We start from the raw sequence: 22,571 nt of genomic DNA, 5'->3' as shown, positions 1-22,571 counted from the left end.
TCCTCAAAGAACCGTATGAACAATTAGGCCACTGTAGCCGATTTCCACACCAACGAACCAATCCATATAGACCACAAGGATTGGAATCCATGTAGATTACCACTCAAGAATTGTACGAACTATGACGTAGGCTACCGCTCTATCCTTCACTTGCAAAATCATGCATAAAGAAATGTCACCTTAGTATAGACAAATCTTCATACTAAACCATCGAACTGAGTTTCTATCACTTCTCTGGAGATGAGAAGCAAACTCAACGATGATGAAGGCTAACACTAAAGAACACACACACACACAAGCACTCGATAGCTGGTTGAGCAAACTGCACCACTTTAAAACAAAGAGTTAACCAGCTGGCTGCAACTTGGACTAAGACTTCAAAAGAGATCTAGATGTTTGGCAAAAGGATATACCAACGGAAAGTTCAGGTTATTTCCCAAACCGACGTGTGATTGTGACTTCATTATTCAAGTCTACTCACAAAGCTTCAAATCATGGACTCCACCATCCCTCACCCTCTGGAGTCTGTCCAACTGCCCATAAGTTCCACATCACCATCGGGCTGCGAATCCACCTTTGGCTTCAGAGTGACTTTTCCTAAAAATGTTGAGCCGAGCCTTTTTAGTCTGGAGTCCACATAATGCCCACAAGAACAAGTTGCCTTTCCAACAGTGACCTCAGAGTCATAGTGCACACATTGACCTGGCTTTCCTACAATACTTTAGAAGTGTGCATATGTTTTATTTGACTCGTTGAGTACTTGCCAAGAACTAACTAACTAAACTTTGTACTTTGTACAACCTGCTTTAGGCCTGCACTGTTGCCAAAAAAAACACATTGGGTATAGAGACTAGACTAAAGTTTGCACATACTAAAGGCTTGAAGTGCCAACCTGAACATTATACACAAACTAAAGTCAATTTCAAAAATCACTGCAGTCACTCTAAACTTTAAAGTTACTCTAGGATGGAAAAAGGACAAGTCCAAGACCACCTTGCTAATATTTGCACAAACGATATACACATGATGATGGCAACCCTGCAATGGCATCAGTTTTGTAGGAAGAGCATACAGCCAGTCCCACAGGTTACAGCCCAGGCGAGATCATTTTCTTATTTTTAGTGGGTTTACATTACATTACAAGTTTGCTGGAGGGCCCTTGCCCGAGTGACTATCATACCACACTGCCCAGAAGGGGAAGTGAGTTCAAATCATAGTGCATAATGTCATTTCACTTTTAAAAAAGCTTGAATGGAAAAGCAGTATTCATAAAAATATGCAATCCTTAAAGCTATCTCATAGATTAAGACCTGCTTCCTTGTTCACGAATTCCAAAAGAGACTCTATTGTACGACCTCCGGAATAGCTGCCACATATGAGAAAACAATCAGCTTCCATCCCATTCTGTAGAACCAATATGCAGCTACAGAACTTAGGAAGCTAGCACTTACTCTTTTGGCTCCAACGAGCCTTTAGAAAACCATTTTATAGTTGGAAAACCAGAAACTCCATACTTTGAGCAAAGGCTTTTATGTTCATCACAGTCAACCTACACCCCAACAAACCAAGAATTAAAAAAGGGTCAAATCACTAGCCAAAACTCTGAGAATTCAAGCTCTCTGTTCTGAACCAACCTTTGCAATCAACACTGATTTTGATTTCTTGAAAGATGAACCTAACTTCTCATACTCAGGCGCCAATTTTTTACAGTGACCACACCTGAGGGAATCAAACATTACCCATTCAATTTAGCAAAAATGTTCATATAAATTTCAAGTAATAGTGAAATACCCAAAAGTTCCAAAGTTGAAAGAAAAAAACATGCTAACTCTCTTCACAAAACCGTCCATGCTAATGCTTAAACCTTCCTTCATGCACTACTTATGTTCACATCAGTACTTGTTAAAATAAAGACACAAATAAAATGTTGGTTAACTTGCAGATTTGACAAACTGAATGCAAAGTCAGATTACTTTGCAGACTTGACACGGACAAAAGTGCAACCTCAACATCATGAATGTATGCAACATCATACCTAGCTTCACATGCATGCTATGACATTCCCACTTGCATTGTCAACACAAAGGGCGCATACAGCTTTAGGTATAAAGGACAGTGTTATAGCTATACAACATTACTCTCTGTTGAGTTAGTCAGCTTGTAGAGTAAGGCTGTTGTTACTGTAACGACGTTGAAAATGAGTCCAGCAAGAAAACCATTATTTTTACTTTGCCATATCTATAGTATTCTTGCCACCTCTACAAAACATTAGTCATATGTATCAACTTAAAATGTACGAAGCTCCTGCAAAAGTTGCAAATCTTGCAAAAACAAGATGCTTGTCTTGTTCCACAATTAAGCTCACGCAAATTATGAGCAGAAACCCCTCAATTAAATAAATTCCAACATGTCTTTGTGAAAACTCTTATATACCGCATCCACTACTATCCCAACACATATCCAATACATCGGCCACAGCCCAATAAAGCAACCTTCATTCATCGAGGTTATTATGGAGGTCACACCGACGTGTACAAGCCATATGGGAAGGGGTTGTTCTACTATGATGTTAGTATCCCCACACAATGATATTCTCAATGCCTCGTGGTGATCCAGTATGGTGTGGGGACTTGAAGGGCTCTGATCTGGAGACACTGTTTGGCTTTGTGGAAGCCACACTAACGTGTCCCAATTCCCTCAAGGTGACGTACTTCCATCAGAACCCCACATGGAAATCCTATTGTACCACCTCATTCTGACATGTTTGTCCAAACAGATCCTCTTTGTACCCCTTCACTTTGACATGCTTCACAGCTAGGCTTCGCAAACACTAGAATTAATTATGCATATTTATTCTAACCTAAAGATACAAGAATCTCTTGAAAACCACTAGGTTACAAAGATGAATCATTCAGACAGATTGCAATCAGCAATTCACCAACATGTATGTCAAAATATAAGGATTGCAATTGAGATGTCCAAAAGAACCTCTTAGTGAACTCTTTTTTTCTAGTTCTCACACCTATGATAAGTATTAAGAAAAAGCTTAACAAAGCAAAATACCACTAGCCTATGTTTCATTCATGAGTGCTCCTGTCCTTCAGAATGTTACAGCATATTTTTTTTAAGAGAGGTGATACTGTGCCCAATTCATCAACAGCTACCTTGTTTGTTCCCTTGTGTATGTTTGGGGTTCTCTGGAATTGGATCTACACTTTATACTTCTCTAACTTTCAGCTGATATTTTTGGGATCTGATATTTCATATGTGTTTTCTCTTCACTTGTTTTGCTCTTCAGAAATGCGCTCTGAATAAATGAAATTAGCGCACTGCCGAGCCAATCAAGGCACAGATCTTCTCTTGACAACAATCTCAGAGTAAGTATTAACAGCATGCAATTGTATGCTTCACTTAAATGAGTATGTAATCTCGTGATCTGGCTTCTGAGCAGCGTCTCAGAAGGAAGTAAGTGATGAGAATAAGAAAATTAATTAGCGTTCACGCGAGCCGTTCAAGGCACATATCTTCCCTGACCAACAATCTCAGAGCAATTATTAACAGTGTGCCATTGTATGGTTGGATTACACGAGCATGTAACCTCACGATCTAGCAAGTACTAAATGGTGAGATTAACAAAACAACTAGCACGAGAGGGAGGTAGGCATACCATGGTGCATAGAACTCCACGAGGGCGTCCTTCTCCTTTCCCACTTCTTGTTCGAAGGTGTCGCCGTTGAGGGCAACAACATCTTCAGCGACGGCTGTGGCGATGCTGCAGACCAGCACGAGCAAACACAGAAGCACACGCGAAGCCATGGTCTCTACGCCTGCTTCGATCTGTTCAACGATGGGAGCACACAGAGACTGCTCAAACCCTAAAGATCACTGTTTTAGCCCTAATCACGCGGATCGGTAAAAGTTTTTTCTGGCTTAGAATGGGACAAGGGCTGATACTATATAGGGAGACAAAGTCTTGATTTTCAAGGTTTCAGCTTTGGAATAGAATTTGTCAACCTAAGGCTCTTCAGGCTTGTGCAGTAAGGCTCGTTCGAGCTCTTTAGGATGTTGTTCTTGCCCTTGGTTTGCTAGCCATTTCCCCTACTACTTGAGCCTACACAAGCTATGTGGTTTAGTCGTCTCTGCTGGTTTGTGCATGTTCTGGTTTTGTTGGATGTCTTCCTTACTTTAGCCTTTGCTGGCTAAAGGGTCAGTTCCTCTAACCTGAAGAGTAAATGGGCTACCTGTTTAGGATCATTAGTACTTTGGATGCATGAGTGGTTTTCGCTTCATGATTAGCTTGATTTTTCGTAATTAGTGCTTACCCACGTAAATATCTTTCATTATGTAAAGTGGTCGTGATTGCATGAAGTTGCAAATTAGTGCTTTTGATCTATGGAATGTACCAAGTATGATAATTACTTCAGATCCTCTTAATTGCCACCTCGATGACTCAATGCAAGTGCTAACTTGCATTGATTTGTAATGATGTAAAATTTGTCTTTCTTTTGATGTGTTATTTCTTCATATGTGTCTTTATGATCTCTATATCCTATGTGTATATTTTCATTATTCATGTACTAATTGTGACTCAACACTCTTTGTGTTTGCCTATTTGTTAACCATATTAGTTAACGTTACTCCTAACATGCAGCTACACCCTATTGTCGTACAATACGCTTCATGTAAGATTTTGGAAAATCTTCGAGCTTATGCCTTGTAAAAGAGTGGAGTCCATGTATAGAGGGTCTAGTGTTTATTTTGGCTACGGTTGGGTGGAGCGAAACGTGAGCTCTCAGCACCCTTGTCTTGGTGAAGAAGTCCACAATAGGAGTGTTTAGTCAAGTGGAAGGATAGACAAGAAGAAGATTCTACCTAGGAAAATGTAAGCACACTCAGAAAGAGGTTTCCGAATTTCGTTTTTGAGGACGAAAACTCCTCTTAAGGGAGGAGTAATGTCATGACAACAAAATTTTTGGGAGCCTAGAGAGCTCGACCATCCGGGCAAGGTACGGGTGAGGTTTAAGGGAGCCAAAAAGATCGAGTATGGACTCAAGAGTGGCCGGACACTACTGAGAGTGGTCGAGCACATGTGAAGAGCTTACTAGCTAATAAAAGAGTGGAGTCCATGTATAGAGGGTCTAGTGTTTATTTTGGCTAGGGTTGGGTGGAGCAAAATGTGAGCTCTCAGCACCCTTGTCTTGGTGAAGAAGTCGTGCAACCATGGTTGCCTTTACACTGGTATCAGAGCTCAACGATTAGCAGTGCTTCAACGTTTTTATTTTCTGAGTGCTGCATCTATGGAGTAATGAACTCCCACATCTACGCTTAAATAAGTGACCCAGCCGATATATAGGCGTTAAAAAACAACACCAGAAAAAAAAAGACATAACCGACGAGAAGATCCGGCGAAAACACCCAGGGTCGACAACCACATCGAGGCCAGACGCACACGTTGTTACGACCTTAGTCTTGTTGCCGGGTTGAGTTGCTGCAGTTCTGTAGATAAAGTCGCCAACTACACACTTGTTACCCCAACATCTAGAACCGCCCGCCATAGACGACTTTGTATCACTTTTGGTGCTATTCAGCCGACAATATCTCACACCAAGTTGAGCCATCAGAGCCGCATTGCTGGAAAAAGCTGAAGCTTCTTTGAAATTCATAAAACATTGAAGCTTCTTTGAAATTCAAAAATTTATCCTTTTTTTTAAATTAAAAAAAGCGAGAGAAAAGAGAGATGGAGAACTGTCAGAATTTTATACCACACCAGTAATTTCACTTTGAGCTAATAATTTGGTTGCTTTCCTAGAGCTTGGACTTGAGGTTGGTGCTTGTGTTTATTCTCTTGCATCGCATTTAGAGGGTTCATATCGAGTCTAATAACCCTAATGAATCCATCAGTGAAGATCGTAGTTATTTGTCTAACACGGAAAAGGCAATGGCCGATTCTGATGTCACGATGACAGACGATGGTCTTCTTGTTGATAATTTGGTTAGCACTAAACAGTTTAAGGCTCTAGAGTCCCGTACTTTGGACATTGAGGCCAAGTACGATAAGATACTCCTCTTCCTTTCAAGAGTTAAAGGATAATATGCAAGCATCTACCATTGTAAGTGCTTCAGTGGGAGGAATGCCAGTGACTTTCGCCCAAGGCGGCAACATGAATGTCGGTACATCTCCCTTTAGAGATGCTGCTACTATTCTAAAAGATTTGAAACCTCCGACTTTTAATGGGGAGGAGAAGGAACACAATAAGGATGTGGTTAACACTTTCTTACAAAAGTGGCAAGATTTGCATCGATTGCATCACACTCCATAGAAGATACACACGCTTGAAGCGAGCTTAACTCTAGGAGGTAAAGCATACAAGTGGTGGATGAGCTTGGAGTCTAGAAATCGGCCTATTACATGCGCTGAATTTGAAGAGATAATTTCTTACTAAGAATGAGATGGATCGTAATTGGGAAACGTGGGACAATTGTGAGATGAGAAATCTCACATTGACTTAGTATATCTCCAATTATAAAGAAATCATTCTCAAGTTGAAAGGAATGGACGACTTTTAGAAAATTTGTGGATTTATTCGTGGATTAGACTCGGACTGACTATAAGAATCAAGTTAAGCAAAATAAAAGACTAGTTCTTCTCATTTTCTTTTAGCTTAGGACACTGTAGTTTCTAGAGGGAGAACTTGAATACTATGCACTTGCTTTTCTTTACTTTGATCATGCTGGTTCTTCTCATTTTCTTTTAGCTTAGGACACTGTAGTTTACTAACCCTTTTCCATGCAGTGAAAACATAAATTTTCTTTTTTAGCTCTTTTGAAATCTTTATGCTTCAGAAATTTTTGTGGTTCTTTAGACTTCTTAGATTGATCATTCTTTTGGTTAGGTCCCTTTCTTTTATTTTGACCTTGATGCTTGGAATCCTTGGACACACTAGATGTCCGTTTTGCATTATGTGCACGCTTTTTCTTTTCGATAGTGTCGTAAAAAATTTCAGCAAACTTAAAGAAAAGCAAGTGCATACTATTCAAGTGCTCCCTCTAGAATCTTCTCGTAAGTTTAAAGAGGTTCAAGTTTATCATGCTGATTCTACTCATGCATATTGTGTCACGTTGTCGATGTGGGTGCTAAAATTTGGACTACATGAGTTGGTTCAAATGTATGGTCACGTTAAAGGTCATAAGGTACGAGTTATGATTGATGATAGTGCCATGCACAATTTCTTGAACTATACTTTAGTCAAGAAATTAAAGTTGCCGGAAAGTCCAAGTGATCATAAGTATGTGGTTTCTTTGATTAATGGTTATGATAAAGATGTTTGGGATACAGTAGTTCGTAATGTCCCATCAATCATTTAAGGTCATGAGATGCATTTGGATTTTCAAGTTATGCATATCACTCGAGCGAATGTTATTCTAGGTTGTGAGCGGTTACATAACATTGGTCTATGTTTGTCTAGAAGTTATTTGCATAATTCTTTTGAGTTTGAAGTAGATTGTAAGAAAGTACACTTGCAAGGTGAACATGATGTACCCTCCTCACCTCTTATATGCTCTATAGAACTCAATTGCCTTGTACAAGCTAATGAAGTAGAAAACATCTTTTTGTGCTACATGAGTCTTGATGATGTCATTTCCTTTTCTGCATGTGAAAACATAAGTGGTTTAAGTGAGCATAGTGATTACCCAATCAAAGCATGTTAACAATAAAAAGTTAATGAATCTTTAAAGCAATTTTTACAACAATTTAAAGATGTGTTTCCAAATGAATTACCGAAAGGATTACCTCCTATCCGTGATGTTGAGCATCCAATCTAAGTAATACTTAGCTCAAAGCCAATAAGTAAACCTCCTTATCGACTTAGTTTTAAGGAAGCACAAGAAGTCGAATGGCAGTTAATGGACTATCTTAAAAGTGGATTCATTTAACCAAGCACTTCACCTTGGGCTTCACCGATTCTATTAGTGAAGAAAAAAGATGGGTCTACGAGACTGCATAGACTACCGTGGTTTGAATCAAATCACGATTAAGAATATGTACCCTTTGCCATGAATAGACGAGTTGTTTGATCAACTCCAAGGGGCAAATTACTTTACAAAAATCGATTTATGATTCGGATATCATCAAGTGAGAATTTGGAAAGCAGATATCCAAAAGTTTGGTCACTATGAGTTTTTAGTCATACCCTTTAGTTTAACTAATGCTCCAGCCACATTCATCACACTCATGGATAGTGTCTTGAAACCTTATCTAGGAAAATATGTTGTGATTTTCCTAGATGATATCCTAATCTATAGTTGTACCAATAAGAAAGAACATCTCGAACACTTATGGTGGCAAGTATTTGAGCTACTTAGGAAGCATTCACTTTATGCCAAAGAGAGTAAATGTGAATTCTTCATAAAATAAATTCTTAGGCCACATAATCTCGAAATATGGCATTCATATGGATCCAACAAAAGTTAAAGCCATATTGAAATGGCCACATCCCACAAACTTAGAAGAATTACAATTTTTTCTTGGTTTGTTTGGATTCTATAGAAAGTGTGTTCGAGATTATGCAAAGATAGTTGTTCCGATGACAAATCAACTTAAAGGAAAGGGAAAGACCTTTGTTTGGGGGGATTCCCAACAAAGAAATACTTAAGGTAGCTATAGCTACAGCTCTCATTCTCCAAGTTGTCAATTCGAATCAACCCTTTGTGGTAGAGAGACGGATGCTAGTAATGATGCAGTCCTCTTACAAAGGGGGAAACCTATTGCATTTGAAAGCAAAAATTTGGATAGAGCTCAACAAAATTATTCAACTTATGAAAGGGAGTTATATGCTATAATTAATGCCTTAAAGAAGTGGAGGCATTATTTATATGGTGCCAAATTTGAGATAGTCTTTGATCATGAGAGTATCAAATGGCTATCTAGTCAAATAGAGTTGAAAGGACGCAAAGCTTGATGGGAAAAGTTGCCCCAAGAGTTTGAATTTCAGCTGAGATATAGAAAAAGATGTTACAATGTGGTAAACTGATTCATTGAGTCACATGCCCGTGGCTAACAAGTTAAGTTTTACTCAAATTAAGAGTGATATTTTGGAATCACTTAAGGGGGGAAGTGCGTTGATGATCCACATTATGCCCACGTCGTGTGGAGTGTCATAGAGAAGAGGGATCCCTTGACTATAAAAAAAAATAGCCCCGTTCATGAGACATACACTTCCATTAGTGGAGGTAAGTCTCGAGAGATGTCTCAAGGAGACATGTCACAAGTGATGAAAGAAATCGTTGGAAGAATTTTTCCATCAATAATGGTTACTACTTTACAAAGGTAGAGTATGTATACCTTCGGACTCAGACATTAGGCACTGTATTTTATATGAATGTCATGATAGTCTGAGTGTTGGTCATCCTGGAATACGGAAGACATATGCACTAGTTAAGAGACTTTTATTGGTCTGGCTTACGTAAGGAGATCCAGGACTATGTCTTAAAATGCCAAAAGTGCCAGGTCAATAAAGCAGAATGCTTAAAGGTAGGTGGGTTACTAGAGATTCCAAATGGCAAGTGGGTGAGTATCTCAATGGATTTAGAGTCAGATTACCTAAAACGAATAGAGGCCACGATTCGGTTTGGGTAGTCATAGATAGGTTGACAAAAATGTGTCAGTTTATTCCGACAAAAACGACAGTGACTACATCTCAGTTAGCAAGGCTCTTCATTGAAAATATCTATTGATTATATGGCTTACCTGCGATATAGTTAGTGATAGAGATACAAAGTTTAACAATCATTTTTGGTGTGCTGTGTTTGAGAGATTGGACACCCTGCTAAGTATGAGTACAGCTGATCATCCTCAAAGCGATGGTCGAGCATATGTAAGTAAAAAGCAAACCAATTGGGAAGAGTATTTACCCATATTGGAATTTGCTTATAATAGTGCCAAACATTCAATAACGAGATTTAGTCCATTTATGTTGATGTATGGTTTTCAACCACAAGCTCTAGTGGGCCATTGGACTCGAGAAAGAAAAGATACAAAAGGTTAAAAATTTTCTTCAAGATCTCCAAGAGATGACAATAATCGCAAAAGATAATGTTAAGAGAGCACAGGACCATGCTAAACATTATGCAGACAAAGATCGTAGGCAAATCATCTTTGAGGAAGGTGATAAAATGTTTTTAAAGGTTCCCGCACACTTCTAATCTTAAAAAATGAGGAGAAGTACGAAGCTATCTCCAAGGTATTTTGGTCCATTTACAATACTTGAAAAATTAGGTAGTGTTGCTTATAAGTTAGCTTTACCAGAAAGCTTTAAAGTTCATCCAGTTTTTCACGTCAATAGACTGAAAAAGAAGTTGGGTGATGACGATAATCTCATCAATCAAAAGATCCTAGTAGAACTTATCGAACCCCCATCCCTACCACATGAACTAGAAAAAGCATTGGATTTTCAAGAGAAAAGAACTCGGCACTCTATATGACAGGAGTGGTTAGTCGAGTGGAAGGATAGACCAAAAGAAGGTTCTACCTAGGAAAAGCTAAGCACATTCAGAAAGAGGTTCCCGAATTTCATTTTCGAGGATGAAAAATCATCTTAAGGGGGGAGTAATGTCATGACAATGGAATTATTGGGAGCCTAGAGAGCTCGACTGTCTGGACAAGGTACAAGAGGGGTTTAGGCGAGCTAAAATGATCAGGTGTACGGACACTAGTGAGAGTGGCTGGCAGATGTGAAGAGCTTACTAGCTAATAAAAGAATGGAGTCCATGTATAGAGGGTCTGGTGTTTATTTTGTCTAGGGTTGGGTGGAGCAAAACGTGAGCTCTCAGCACCCTTGTCTTGGTGAAGAAGTCGTGCAACCATGGTTGCCTTTACATGGTACTTGCTTGTATGTTTGCTTTCTCTCTTCGATGCATGCTTACTTGCCAAAAATATTGTGTATTGGATCTTGTGTGAGTGTATGAGTAATGATACTTTCTCTCCTCTTCTCCCTCTCCTTCTCCGTCTCCATCTTTTGTGGTGGTACATGCTTGTATGTTTGCTTTCTCTCTTATATACATACTTACTTACCAAAAGATTGTGTATTGGATTTTGTGTGAGTGTATGAGTGATGATGCTTGCTCTCCTCTTCTCCCTCTCCTTCTCCGTTTCCATCTCTTGCAATGAAGGGGATCTAGGGTTGCACTCATTATCATGCAGTACACACATGTGCTGCTCATCATAGAGAGTAGCCACCTAAACATGGAATGACTACCATAAATCAGCCATAGAAGCATGAGCTCCAAGAAACAACATAACATGTCAAAAGATCATAAAGGGTCATAAAAGGTATCAAAAAGTACAATAGTACTAGGGCTGGTGCCTTTTATAGTCCCAAGACCCACATACCTTAACACCACATGCCTTAACACCACATGTATAAACGCCCCATGTGCCTAGGCCCATCCCCCATGTGCATGTGTTGTTACAAACCATTTCCTCCTACAATGATTTCATCCTCAAAATCAAAGGGTGGTTATGCACAAAAGACATACAAAAGGATATATACAAAACCAAAATCATGACTAAGTGTCAATGTCATAGCAAATAGATGCCAAAAACATGAATTGCGTGATGTCAATGCAAAAGTTGCATGATCCTCCCTTGGGTTGAATGGAAAGGAAGGTGGTATGTTGTCGAAGACGAGACTTATCATGTAACCACCTAGATCAGATGGAAATCTAAGCCATGCAAACTTTATCAGAATGGCCCTTCAACCACCTAGTCAAATGGTAAATATGGGAGATCAATGTCTATGGTGAGGCTAGTCATAAATCCTTATGGGTCAAAGGGAATACTAACAACTAGTCCCTCTTCACAGTCGTAATGTGAATCTAGCATTAAAGATGTCCACACAATGAACCTGAAACTCATGTGGCCGAAATGTCAAACTATCCTGGCACAAAACAACCATCATGTGGGCCACAAGTGTATTTGAATGTTGAGCCACATAGTCAAAAACCATACACTACAAATGGCAAATGATGCACCCAAAGGTAACTATCGCAACTCCGAAAAACCATACACTACAAATGGCAAATGATGCACCCAAAGGTAACTATCGCAACTGCGAAAAACATAGGGTCGTGTGGACAATCGTAGGAACCAAACACACATAGCTCGTAGTCAGCATCATGCAAAGTCAGATGGGAATCAACACAATCGCTTGATGTAGCACAACTCTGAGCATCTGAGGCATGATCCACAATATCCATGTGTGTATGGGCATGATCTGAACTATGCACCAAATCCTCATGTGCAAATCCCTCTATGTGTACATGATCCTCTAAGGTAAGAATATGATTAATAGGACCATCATAAGCATCATCGTCAAGCTGACAACGTATCCACACATGAGATATAAGTGGAATCATCCATAGAGTCACTAACCCTAGAATCTCCAAGGTCACTAAAGTAATCCTCATAGGTAGGGTCTATCTCCATCAATATCGGATCTAAGAAAATGTCTAAGTTAAATGTAAAACTGGATCTAAGAAAATGTCCAAGTCAAATGTAAAACTCTCTAAATCCATATGTATAATCATGTGTCTCCTATGAGATCTCACCTTACTAAAGTCATCACTACCCTCATGCTCAATGCTTGACTACTCAAATACCCTCATGCTCAATGCCTGACTGCTCAAATATATGCAATATACCCACATAAACGTTGCCAGGCAAACTATAAGAACTACAAGTAGTGGTATCGTGAACATCTCCACATGCGAAAGCCCTAGAAGAGTAGCTTGATATACCTAGCACAAGAAACTTGTGCTTATGCTCATGTGTATCTCGTGACTCCACATGCGAAGAAACACTAACCTTATGTGTGCTAATGGATGCATCACTAGTTAAATGCCGACCCATGAAATCATCTAATGCCAAACTATGATCCCTAGGAAAGGAGGTAGGCATAGGTGTATCAACACTTGTAATGCTCGATGTCATCCCTGCCCTTGAGATGATCTAGTTCATACACATCATCATCATGTGCACGTGTCCAACTCATCACATGCACATGTATCACACTATCATCATGTGCATGTGTATCATCATGTGCATGTGCATCATGGCATGTGCATGTGCATGTGCATGTGTATCATCATGTGTGCATCTGTATCATCATGTGCACATGTGTGTGTGGGTGGGTGTGATACATCAATAACATCATATGTGTGTGTGGGTGTGATACATTATCATGTGTATGAGTATAAGATACATCATCATCATCTAGATATGTATCGATGTAATCTAAACCATTAGGAATATAAATCATTGACGGCTCAAGAGAGCGAGACACTCATACAAGTCACCAAAAGAACGCTCGTCCCATGCGAATAATGTCGAGCCATCTGTGTGTTGAGGTAACCAAGTAACGAGTCGATGAAGTCATGTGTAGAACATATGGCACATATATCCTCCTCCTCAAAATAACGCCTCAAATGACTAGGCAACAAACCCACAAGCTCGAACATCTAACTGTGGCATGAGTATGCCACCTTGTCATAGCATGAAGTCAGCAAATGAGGATATAGAGGTCTAAGCCTCGTAGTACCAAAAGTATGTGTAAACTCGACGAAAGATATGTGAACTATGACACAAAATGGCAACTCAAAATATCAATTGTAGAGCCATGAAGTCAATGTATGAGTGAACCTCCTAAGATCAAGATCTGGGACGGTGATATAGTAATTTTGATGACGATGGTGTGCAACATGTCGGTCCAATGAAAGATAATAGAAGTAAATCATCGCTACACGTAAACACCACCCAACAAGCACAAAGTGTGTGAAAAGGATCCACAAGAGCCTCCAAGGGGTGACCTCAATATGCTAGGCATGTGAAAAGGCTAGTGACAAATAACACAAGGCATGTAAAAAAAGTCGCAACAAAAACACAAGGCATGTGAACAAGACTCACAACAAAATATGAGCCATGTGAACACCCTCTATAATCTCAATGTGTGTGAGCACACCTCACTGCTCAAAAGACGTGAACAAAGCTATCAATACACCCAAGGCATCATGGGGATCAACCACTATGATACACCCCACATGTGACCATCGTGTGAATACCAAAATATGAAAAGCGAAGAGGAGGGTGTGAAATGAATGAAGTATGGACAATGAGTGTGAAAAGGGGTAAAGAAAAACCCTGAGGTCTTAATGGAAGTAGGCGCTCTTTAAGATCAGTGACACCAACACCTTGCTTTTGTTGTTCTATTAATGCTAACTTTAATGACATCGCAAAGATGCTGAGAGGTTTGAGCTTGATGAAGTTTTTTTTGGGGTGTGTTTGCACACCCCAAAAAAAAGATGCTGAGAGGTTTGAGCTTGATGAAGTTTTTTTTTGGGGTGTGTTTGCTTTTTGTTGTTCTATTAATGCTAACTTGAATGACATCGCAAAGATGCTGAGAGGTTTGAGCTCGATGAAGTTTTTTTTGGGGTGTGTTTGCACAAGGCGAGGAAGTGCTTGTTTTTTTGTTGTTGTTGTTGTTGTTGTTGTTGTTGTGATAATGAAACGTTGATGATCTACTTTGATGTTTGTTGCTATGATGCACTTGTCTACTACAACAAGATGATTTGCTTTGATGTGTGTTGCTGTGATGCGGTTGCTTGCCCTTGTTTGCTATAATAAGGCGATGATCCCTTGCCCTTCCTACTGCCAACAAGGCTAATGATTTGCTGCTGAGATGATATGGCATAGCTTCCTTACTCACTTCTTCTCTTTTCTCGCTACTTCTCTCTACTCTGGCACTCATGCAAATAGGTCTTTAGTGATGTCGACTTTCTACCCTTTTCTGAGGTTTTCTCTTTGTCTACGTTGAACAGAAATTTGCTATGTGCCAACTGTGCCATTTGCTACCTTTTTGTTTCCATTTGTAACTCCTCCATAGAGCAAGAGAGAGTGATATTTTGAATGCAATTATGTTTTGCCTACTTTTAAGAGGTGATAGTGACTTGGTTGCCGTTTATTTAAATGCCCCCTACGCTAGTAGACAGGCATGTGATGCCCACTTGTACACACACCGACGTTGCTCCCCTATAGCATACACTCAGGCTTGATGCCACCTCGATGCCACTCCTAGACATCGATGGCTCTTGGTAGCTCTGTGACACTTAACTCCACAATAGCACTCTCGACTCCTAACAAAGGTCATTGAGCTCCTACTGACACATGACAAATTTCATAAAAATTCCTAGGCTCCCAAAAAAAACTCACCTACCTCCCACTCTCACATGATGGCAACTCTCCTACTCTCTCAATCGACTCCTAGCCGCCTTTTGTGGGGCTATCTTCTTTGGTAGTTGTTGAGTAGAAGGTCCATAAGACCACCAAGGCTAGGAAGAAGCCTACTACTACTGGCTAAAAACCTGTACTACTTGAAGGTGTTAAGGTTGTAGAGGTTGTTAGGCTTGTTGAGATCGATTTGCCTTAAACTATACAAAACCCTTCTCCTAATAACCACAAATCAATTTTGTGTTGGCTACCTAACAAATCTTAAAATCTATATTTTGCATAACACTTTCCTTAAGATCTGTAACTATCACACAATTCTCAGCAATCTACAAAGTCTTGTCAATTGTTGCCTTACTTGTTTCTTTCTTGATTATTGTTGTTTGCATATCATAAACTTCATATTTGTGTATGTAAAGGTCTTGTAGTGTATATGGAAGCACACTAGACTCGTTTCATAAGTTTAGGTTTAATTCCCAGTAAGACTGATTTTTTTCATCAGTCTTCATACAAGATCAGGAAAACTTTAATCATGCTATTAATCCCTCCATTTTGCCAATAAATTCAATGTTGCATAGAGAATCTGTTGCTATTAATTTGTCATTGTTTGTCAAGGTAATATCGATCCACTTATAAATTAGTGCACTAGGATGCCAATTAACCTTTGATCAAAATGTTGTTCCAATTGATCTTAAATCACCAACAATTGCAAAACTGCCACTTAACTACCTCAATTGAGTTCTTTAATCAGGCTGTTGCTATAATTCTTAATCAAGTGTGTAGAACCTAATCAATAACTTAATTTGTTGTTAACTGATTCAAGGCTAAGGTGTCACCAAGATTAGTGCTAATCACATTGATTAGCACTAACCATTATAATACATCACTTTCTTGATCAAAAAATTGCTCTAATTTGTCAAGTTGTACCAAGTTTAATCATTAACTACAAGATTCATACTAATCTTTATTATTAGTCATTTTCTTGATCAAGAAACTATCTTAATGACCCTTAATCAACAATTTTTGGTATAATCTTGCACTATTGTCACCCAGATTCAATTATCTTGCTTTTTTGCATAAACTTTCAACAATATTCATTATTTTCTTGAACTTTGTAACAATTTCTCTTAGAGAAACCAGATTCTTGCAAGAAATAACCAAGATCAATGAAAGATTGGATCAACAATCGCTCACTGTCACCAATATTTGATTCTACACAATAATTTTTGCTGACTTTAAAATTCTACACCAAGATTCTAGAAATTTTGCTTTGCACATTAACTTTGTCTAAGTCTACAATAAAACTATTAATTGCACATAAATCTATATAAAATACATAAAATCTTTAATAGAATTGCAATCTTCACATAGATCTACCAAAATCAGACTGTTAACTATACAAAAATTTGTAATCGTCAACAGAACTACAATCTTCAATCTACACACTTTCTTGATGAAAAATTGCACCAAGACTTGAACTGCAACCTTCAATATCCTCCAACTACCAAGATCCCCCATAAACTAGGCAAATATAGAAGAAAACTAATGTTTATGAATAGATTTGATGGAAAGAAACACTAATCAAAAAACTTATGGAATGACTCTTTGCACTTCTCAATCTACACAAAAACATACCAATAGGGCATATATTGGTCTAGCAATCTCTACATACATTAACATGAAGCATCTATATTGATGCTCTATGTGACCCATGAATCTTTGGATTTCTTTTGGTGTTATGGGTCTTTTGAGTTCTATGATAATTCGAATCTTTCCTTCATCCATGGAGATTCCATTTTTAGACACCACATGCCCTAGGATTATGCTTTAACTTGCACGTTTCAGGGTCTTTTAGGGTTCTTTTTTGGGTTCAAACGTAGTTCGTAATGTCGGTCCAACATTAGTCACAGACGGGGTATGTGCTCTCATCTTAACTATGAGTTCACATAGATTGTCCATGAAGATCTCCAAGAACTTCCTTAGGAAATCCTTGTACACTATGTATATAAGTCTCTAAAACATAGCCAGCACGTTGGTTAAACCAAATGACATTACTTTATATCCAAATGTTCCCCATTCTATAGCAAATGCTATCTTATGCCTAGTAATTTGGGTCTATGGGTACTTGGTTATACCTTTAAAAAATCCATCTAAGAAGTTTTAGACTTATTTTCTTACCACTCTTTCAAGCACATGTTCAATGTATGGCAGTGGTGTGGGTAATGATCTCTTACTATGGCTGCATTTACTTTTTTCAAGTTGACATATGTGCTCTCATCTTAACTATGAGTTCACACAGATTGTCCATGAAGATCTCCAAGAACTTCCTTAGGAAATCCTTGTACACTATGTATATAAGTCTCTGAAACGTAGCTACCTAGCACATTGGTTAAACCAAATGACATTACTTTATATCCAAATGTTCCCCATTCTATAGCAAATGCTATCTCATGCTAGTAATTTGGGTCCATGGATACTTGGTTATACCCAAAAAAATCCATCTAAGAAGTTTTAGTAGACTTATTTTCCTGCCACTCTTTCAAGCAAGTGTTCAATGTATGGTAGTGGGTAATGATCTCTTACTATGGTTGCATTTACTTTTTTCAAGTTGACACATACATGGATCTTACCATTCTTCTTGGGCACAATCACGACAGTTGACACCCAATTTATGTGCTCAATATCATAAATGAAACTTGTATCTATTGACGGCATCTTCGATTACCTTGGCATAGGTCTCATTGTATGTGTATGGTCTTTGTTTACCGGCCTAGCACCGTCCACCACCAATGGAATTATGTATTGGCAAACCTCGGAGAGACTCCTTTCAAATTTGTATAGCTCCAAGTGAACACAAATTTGTATTCCTTTTATGAGTTTTATGGTTAAGTTAGTGGCTATCCCAACTGATTTGGATTAAATCTATATTTCTTGAGAACTACTATAAGTTATGTCTCCTACCCTTTCGGTTAAGTCAGTGGGGCTGTCCAAACCAATTTGGGTTCCTCCACAGGCAATGCTAAATCCACTTGTTTTGTATCTTCTGGTCCATTCATAGGACACTCCTGGTTGCTAGGTTTTTCCTTGGTGGGACACACACCTTTTGGGTTTGTCACTTTCTAGTTCCTGAATTGAGAAGGGACTTATTTAGAATCCTCTTACCGATTTCACTGGTTATTGGGCTCGAAGACTCATCCTCCTTCTTGACTCGCCCTTCCTTTATGGCCTTGTTTTGTCTTATCTGTTCACACTTGGAAGTATTTTTGGAGCCTATTGAAACCGTATAAGCCATCCCATGATCTATTTTCATGGCATTTATAGTGGGTTTTTTCATTAGATCCTTCCAACTAGAGTATACCTCCTTGGAGTCTATTGAAACCGTATAAGCTATCCCATGATCTATTTTTATGGCATTTACAGTGGGTTTTTTCATTAGATCCTTCCAACTTGGTTGCCTTGAAGGCTTCCACTTATTATAAGTACTATTCTTCCCCCTTTGGCTCAAACTTTTGTTGTTTTCTTAGCTCTTTTGAGTAGAGCTTCTCTCTTTTTAAGAAATTCTATGAGAGGGGTCAGTGTTCTAGAAACACTTCTCCTTCTTTGTCTTCACTATCAAAGGACCTGTTTGGTGTAAGACTTGCGATTAAGCACCTGAGTGATATGTCTTTGGCTCTACGGAAGACTTTTTCCCCGTTTTTGGTTCCTCCTTCCTGTGTGAAACCGATGTCTCTATTTGTTTTTGGAAGAACTAGGGTTACAATCCTGACGGCAATCATGTCTCTATCGCCATTCTCATCACAAAACTATGTTCTCGTGAATGGGGGACATACATCCATAGTAGCTAGTAAGTGTATCTAGTTTTCCTCCTCTTTAGGGTCTGGTAGTGAAGCTATGGAAGCTTCATCTTTTGACTCACATATTTTTCCACTTCGTCCATTGAAGTGGTGCATATGTATTAAGTTTGAGCGAGACGACATATCTGACCCCAAGTAATCATGATAAACATTTTGGTGACTTCTTTATACTTGTGGTCATTCAAGTTCACCTTAATGGTATTTCCCTTTTAACGGAGGTAAATGACATCATAACCCCAATCATGAATCATAAATAATTGTGGTGCATGAATGGTCTTCCTAGAATTACGTTGTAAATTGGTGGGCCTTGCAAGGTCAACAGCAGCAAATGTATGCTTGTAGGTCAGTATTAGGACCTTTATGACACTTGGAGAAGAATTCTATTTCTCAAACACAAAAATTAGAGCAAACCATAGACTTGGAATAAGTTATGTCTCCTCCCCTTTGGGTTAAGTTAGTGGCTGTCCAAACCAATTTGGGTTCCTCCACAGGCAATGCTAAATACACTTGTTTTGTATCTTTTGGTCCATTCATAGGACACTCCTGGTTGCTAGGGTTTTTCCTTGGTGGGACACACACCTTTTGGGTTTGTCACTTTCTAGTTCTTGAATTGAGAAGGGACTCATCTTCTCGATCTCACTGGTTATTGGGCTTGAAGACTCATCCTCCTTCTTGACTCGCCCTTCCTTTATGGCCTTGTTTTGTCTTCTCTGTTCACACTTGGAAGTCTTTTTGGAGTCTATTGAAACCGTATAAGCTATCCCATGTTCTATTTTTATGGCATTGACACTGGGTCTTTTCATTAGATCCTTCCAACTAGAGTATACCTCCTTGATTGCCTTGAAGGCTTCCACTTATTATAAGTCCTATTCTTCCCCCTTTGGCTCTAACTTTTGTTGTTTTCCTATATCTTTTTAGTAGAGCTTCTCTCTTTTTAAGAAATTCTATGAGAGGGGTCAGGTGTTCTAGAAACACTTCTCCTTCTTTGTCTTCACTATCAAAGGACCTGTTTGGTTTAAGACTCGCACTTAAGCACCCGAGTGATATGTCAAAAGATGGGGTTCAATCTCCCTTGGATGTGTGTGGCTCGTCGTACCACTCACCTATATTTAAATGTAAGAAATAACCAGATTCTTGTAATAAGAAATAACTAGATTCTTGTAAGAAATAACCAAGATTAATGAAATATTGGATGTGTGTGGCTCGTCGTACCACTCACCCATATTCTTGTAAGAAATAACCAAGATTAATGAAATATTGGATCAACAATCACTCACTGTCACCAACATTTGATTCTACACAATAATTTTTGCTGACTTTAAAATTCTACACCAAGATTCTTGAAATTTTGACACAAAATGCTCAATTGAGGAGGCTTCATTCATTGATTTGAAAGGGAGAGGAGGGCTCCTTTTATAGGTGGAGAATCACCCTCTCTTCCATTTTTTAAATTACAACATAAAAATCTTCAACCCTTCAGTGACATAAGGGTGGAGAATCACCCTCTCTTCCATTGTTTAAATTACAACATAAAAATCTTCAACCCTTCAGTGACATAAGGGTAGATGTCACCATCAATTGTCCTCTTAGGCTGTCTTCTATTGATTATTAAATTGAAGACTTTTTGACTTTGAAAGTGTGATGAGATAATAGCCAAGTCTAAGTGGCATGTAGGTGGAGATCCCACTTACACATGGCGGAGTTCTCTCCTTCCATGTAGGCATTCTAGAAGAATCTTTCCCAATTATGCACCTACATCCATTTTCCATTTTCAGCCATATGCCAAGGGGGCGTCCATCGAAGTAAGCATCCATCGAAGCAAGCAATGGAAGTTCAAGAGAAGGGAAGACAGGGAAATGGTGAATGAGGATCATCTAGAGGTGATTGGTTAAAGAGGATATGAATTTACAAGGCGACAACAACAATGCAAATAAGGCACATAGAACAAATCAAATTGGGCCAAGTTTTGCAAATGTGGCCAATACATCAAATCAATTGGGAGGAGTAAATGCACAAGTGATACGCGCTATGACAAATGATATGTTACAAATGATGACGATAAGATCTTTTTGGTGAGTTTGAGGTTTACAATCATTATATGGATGGGCCTATGCGTAGGCGTGGTGACCGTCATGGGAATGGAGATGAGTTCAAGGGTGTGAAAGATAAAATTTTCTTGTCAAAGTTTAGTGGTGAAGGCACTAACAATGACATCTTTGAGGAGTGGGTGGATAAATTGGATCTCTATTTTGAGATGAACTCTCAAAGTGAGAAAGCTATGGTTTACTTTGCTACCTTACACTTGGAAGGGTATGCTCATGCATGGTGGAGGCATCTCCAATCACAAGGTTACGAGCCCACAAGTTGGGATGCATTCAAAGAAGATATGAAAGACACATTCACTTCCAAGATGCACAAAGATAAAACATTTTGTGAATGGGATGATCTACAACAAAGATACTCGAGTGTGAAGGAGTATACACATAAGTTTCACAAACTTATGCTTCATGTTAAAGGGTTTAGTGAAGAGTTTAAAATAGTGAAGTATATCAAGGGCTTAAAGAATGCATTGCAACACAAATGTGAAGGCACAAATACCAACAACTCTCAAGGATGCAATGATCTTGGCCGAGGTATATGAAGAAAAGTATGCAAATACATGGGTGAATCATCCTAGCTAGATTATGGGTTAAATGTTTTCACAAAGCCACATTTTACCACTCCCAATGTACCTAAATTTTCTACCATCCATGGTAGTGGTGGAAAACCATACAATGCGAGTGGTTCCAAAATTCACAAGTGGGTGCAAATCCAACCAATGATGGGGTTACCAAGACCAATTTGTGAGGGAAGGCTGCATCAATGAGATGAGGGACAAAAACATATGCTACAAATGTGGTGGGAAGTATAAAAAGGAACATTGGAAGGAGTGCAAAGCTCGTAATGTCAAAATTAATATGATTTATTTGGAAGTGGTGGATGATACAAATGACAAAGAAATGGAGCCACTTGATGAGCCATATGAGTTTGTGGATGCAAACTATTCTTTAGAACCGGAAGGGGAGTTTCCTTTTGACCTTGGTGGTTCTCTTGTTGATCTTTATGATTACGAAGATGGTTTATCTCATTCTTTGGGTGCTACAAATGCATATGAACACAATGCTACTCTTTGTTCCATATCCAATGAATCCTAGGCCAGTTGCAAAGGGGCACATACATTGAGATTCTAGGCTAAGGTCAAGGGAAGAGATGCATTTGTGTTGGTGGACAACAGTAGCACACATAGTTTTGTGAACTACAAATCATTGGGAAATCTCAAGTTGTACCTGAAGGCATTAGCAATGAAGAGAAAAGTTGAAGTAGCAAACGGGGATAGCATGGATTGCACAATGATTTGCAGAAATGTGGAATTGATGCTCTCAAAGGAGTACACTTGGAAA

General features: G+C 38.9%; 1 protein-coding gene across 1 annotated transcript in view; it reads right to left on the bottom strand.

Annotated features, from left to right (window-relative positions):
* UNE5 (thioredoxin family protein) overlaps positions 1-4,087 on the bottom strand; it is a 37,319-nt gene extending 33,232 nt beyond the window's left edge. The window contains exons 1-4 of the mRNA XM_086798033.1: positions 3,668-4,087; positions 1,635-1,719; positions 1,452-1,549; positions 1,311-1,366 (exon numbers count right to left, since the gene is read on the bottom strand). Coding sequence (XP_086654159.1) covers positions 1,311-1,366; positions 1,452-1,549; positions 1,635-1,719; positions 3,668-3,816 — 388 coding nt within the window. The 5' untranslated portion in view covers positions 3,817-4,087. The remainder of the gene's footprint in view (positions 1-1,310; positions 1,367-1,451; positions 1,550-1,634; positions 1,720-3,667) is intronic.
* Positions 4,088-22,571: the final 18,484 nt, after the last annotated feature.

The sequence above is a fragment of the Cibotium barometz genome, chromosome 5, assembly GCF_041138505.1.
Source record: "Cibotium barometz isolate CiBa-2024 chromosome 5, ASM4113850v1, whole genome shotgun sequence".
NCBI classification, from domain to species: domain Eukaryota; kingdom Viridiplantae; phylum Streptophyta; class Polypodiopsida; order Cyatheales; family Cibotiaceae; genus Cibotium; species Cibotium barometz.
This window is presented reverse-complemented; position numbering and strand designations above follow the sequence as displayed.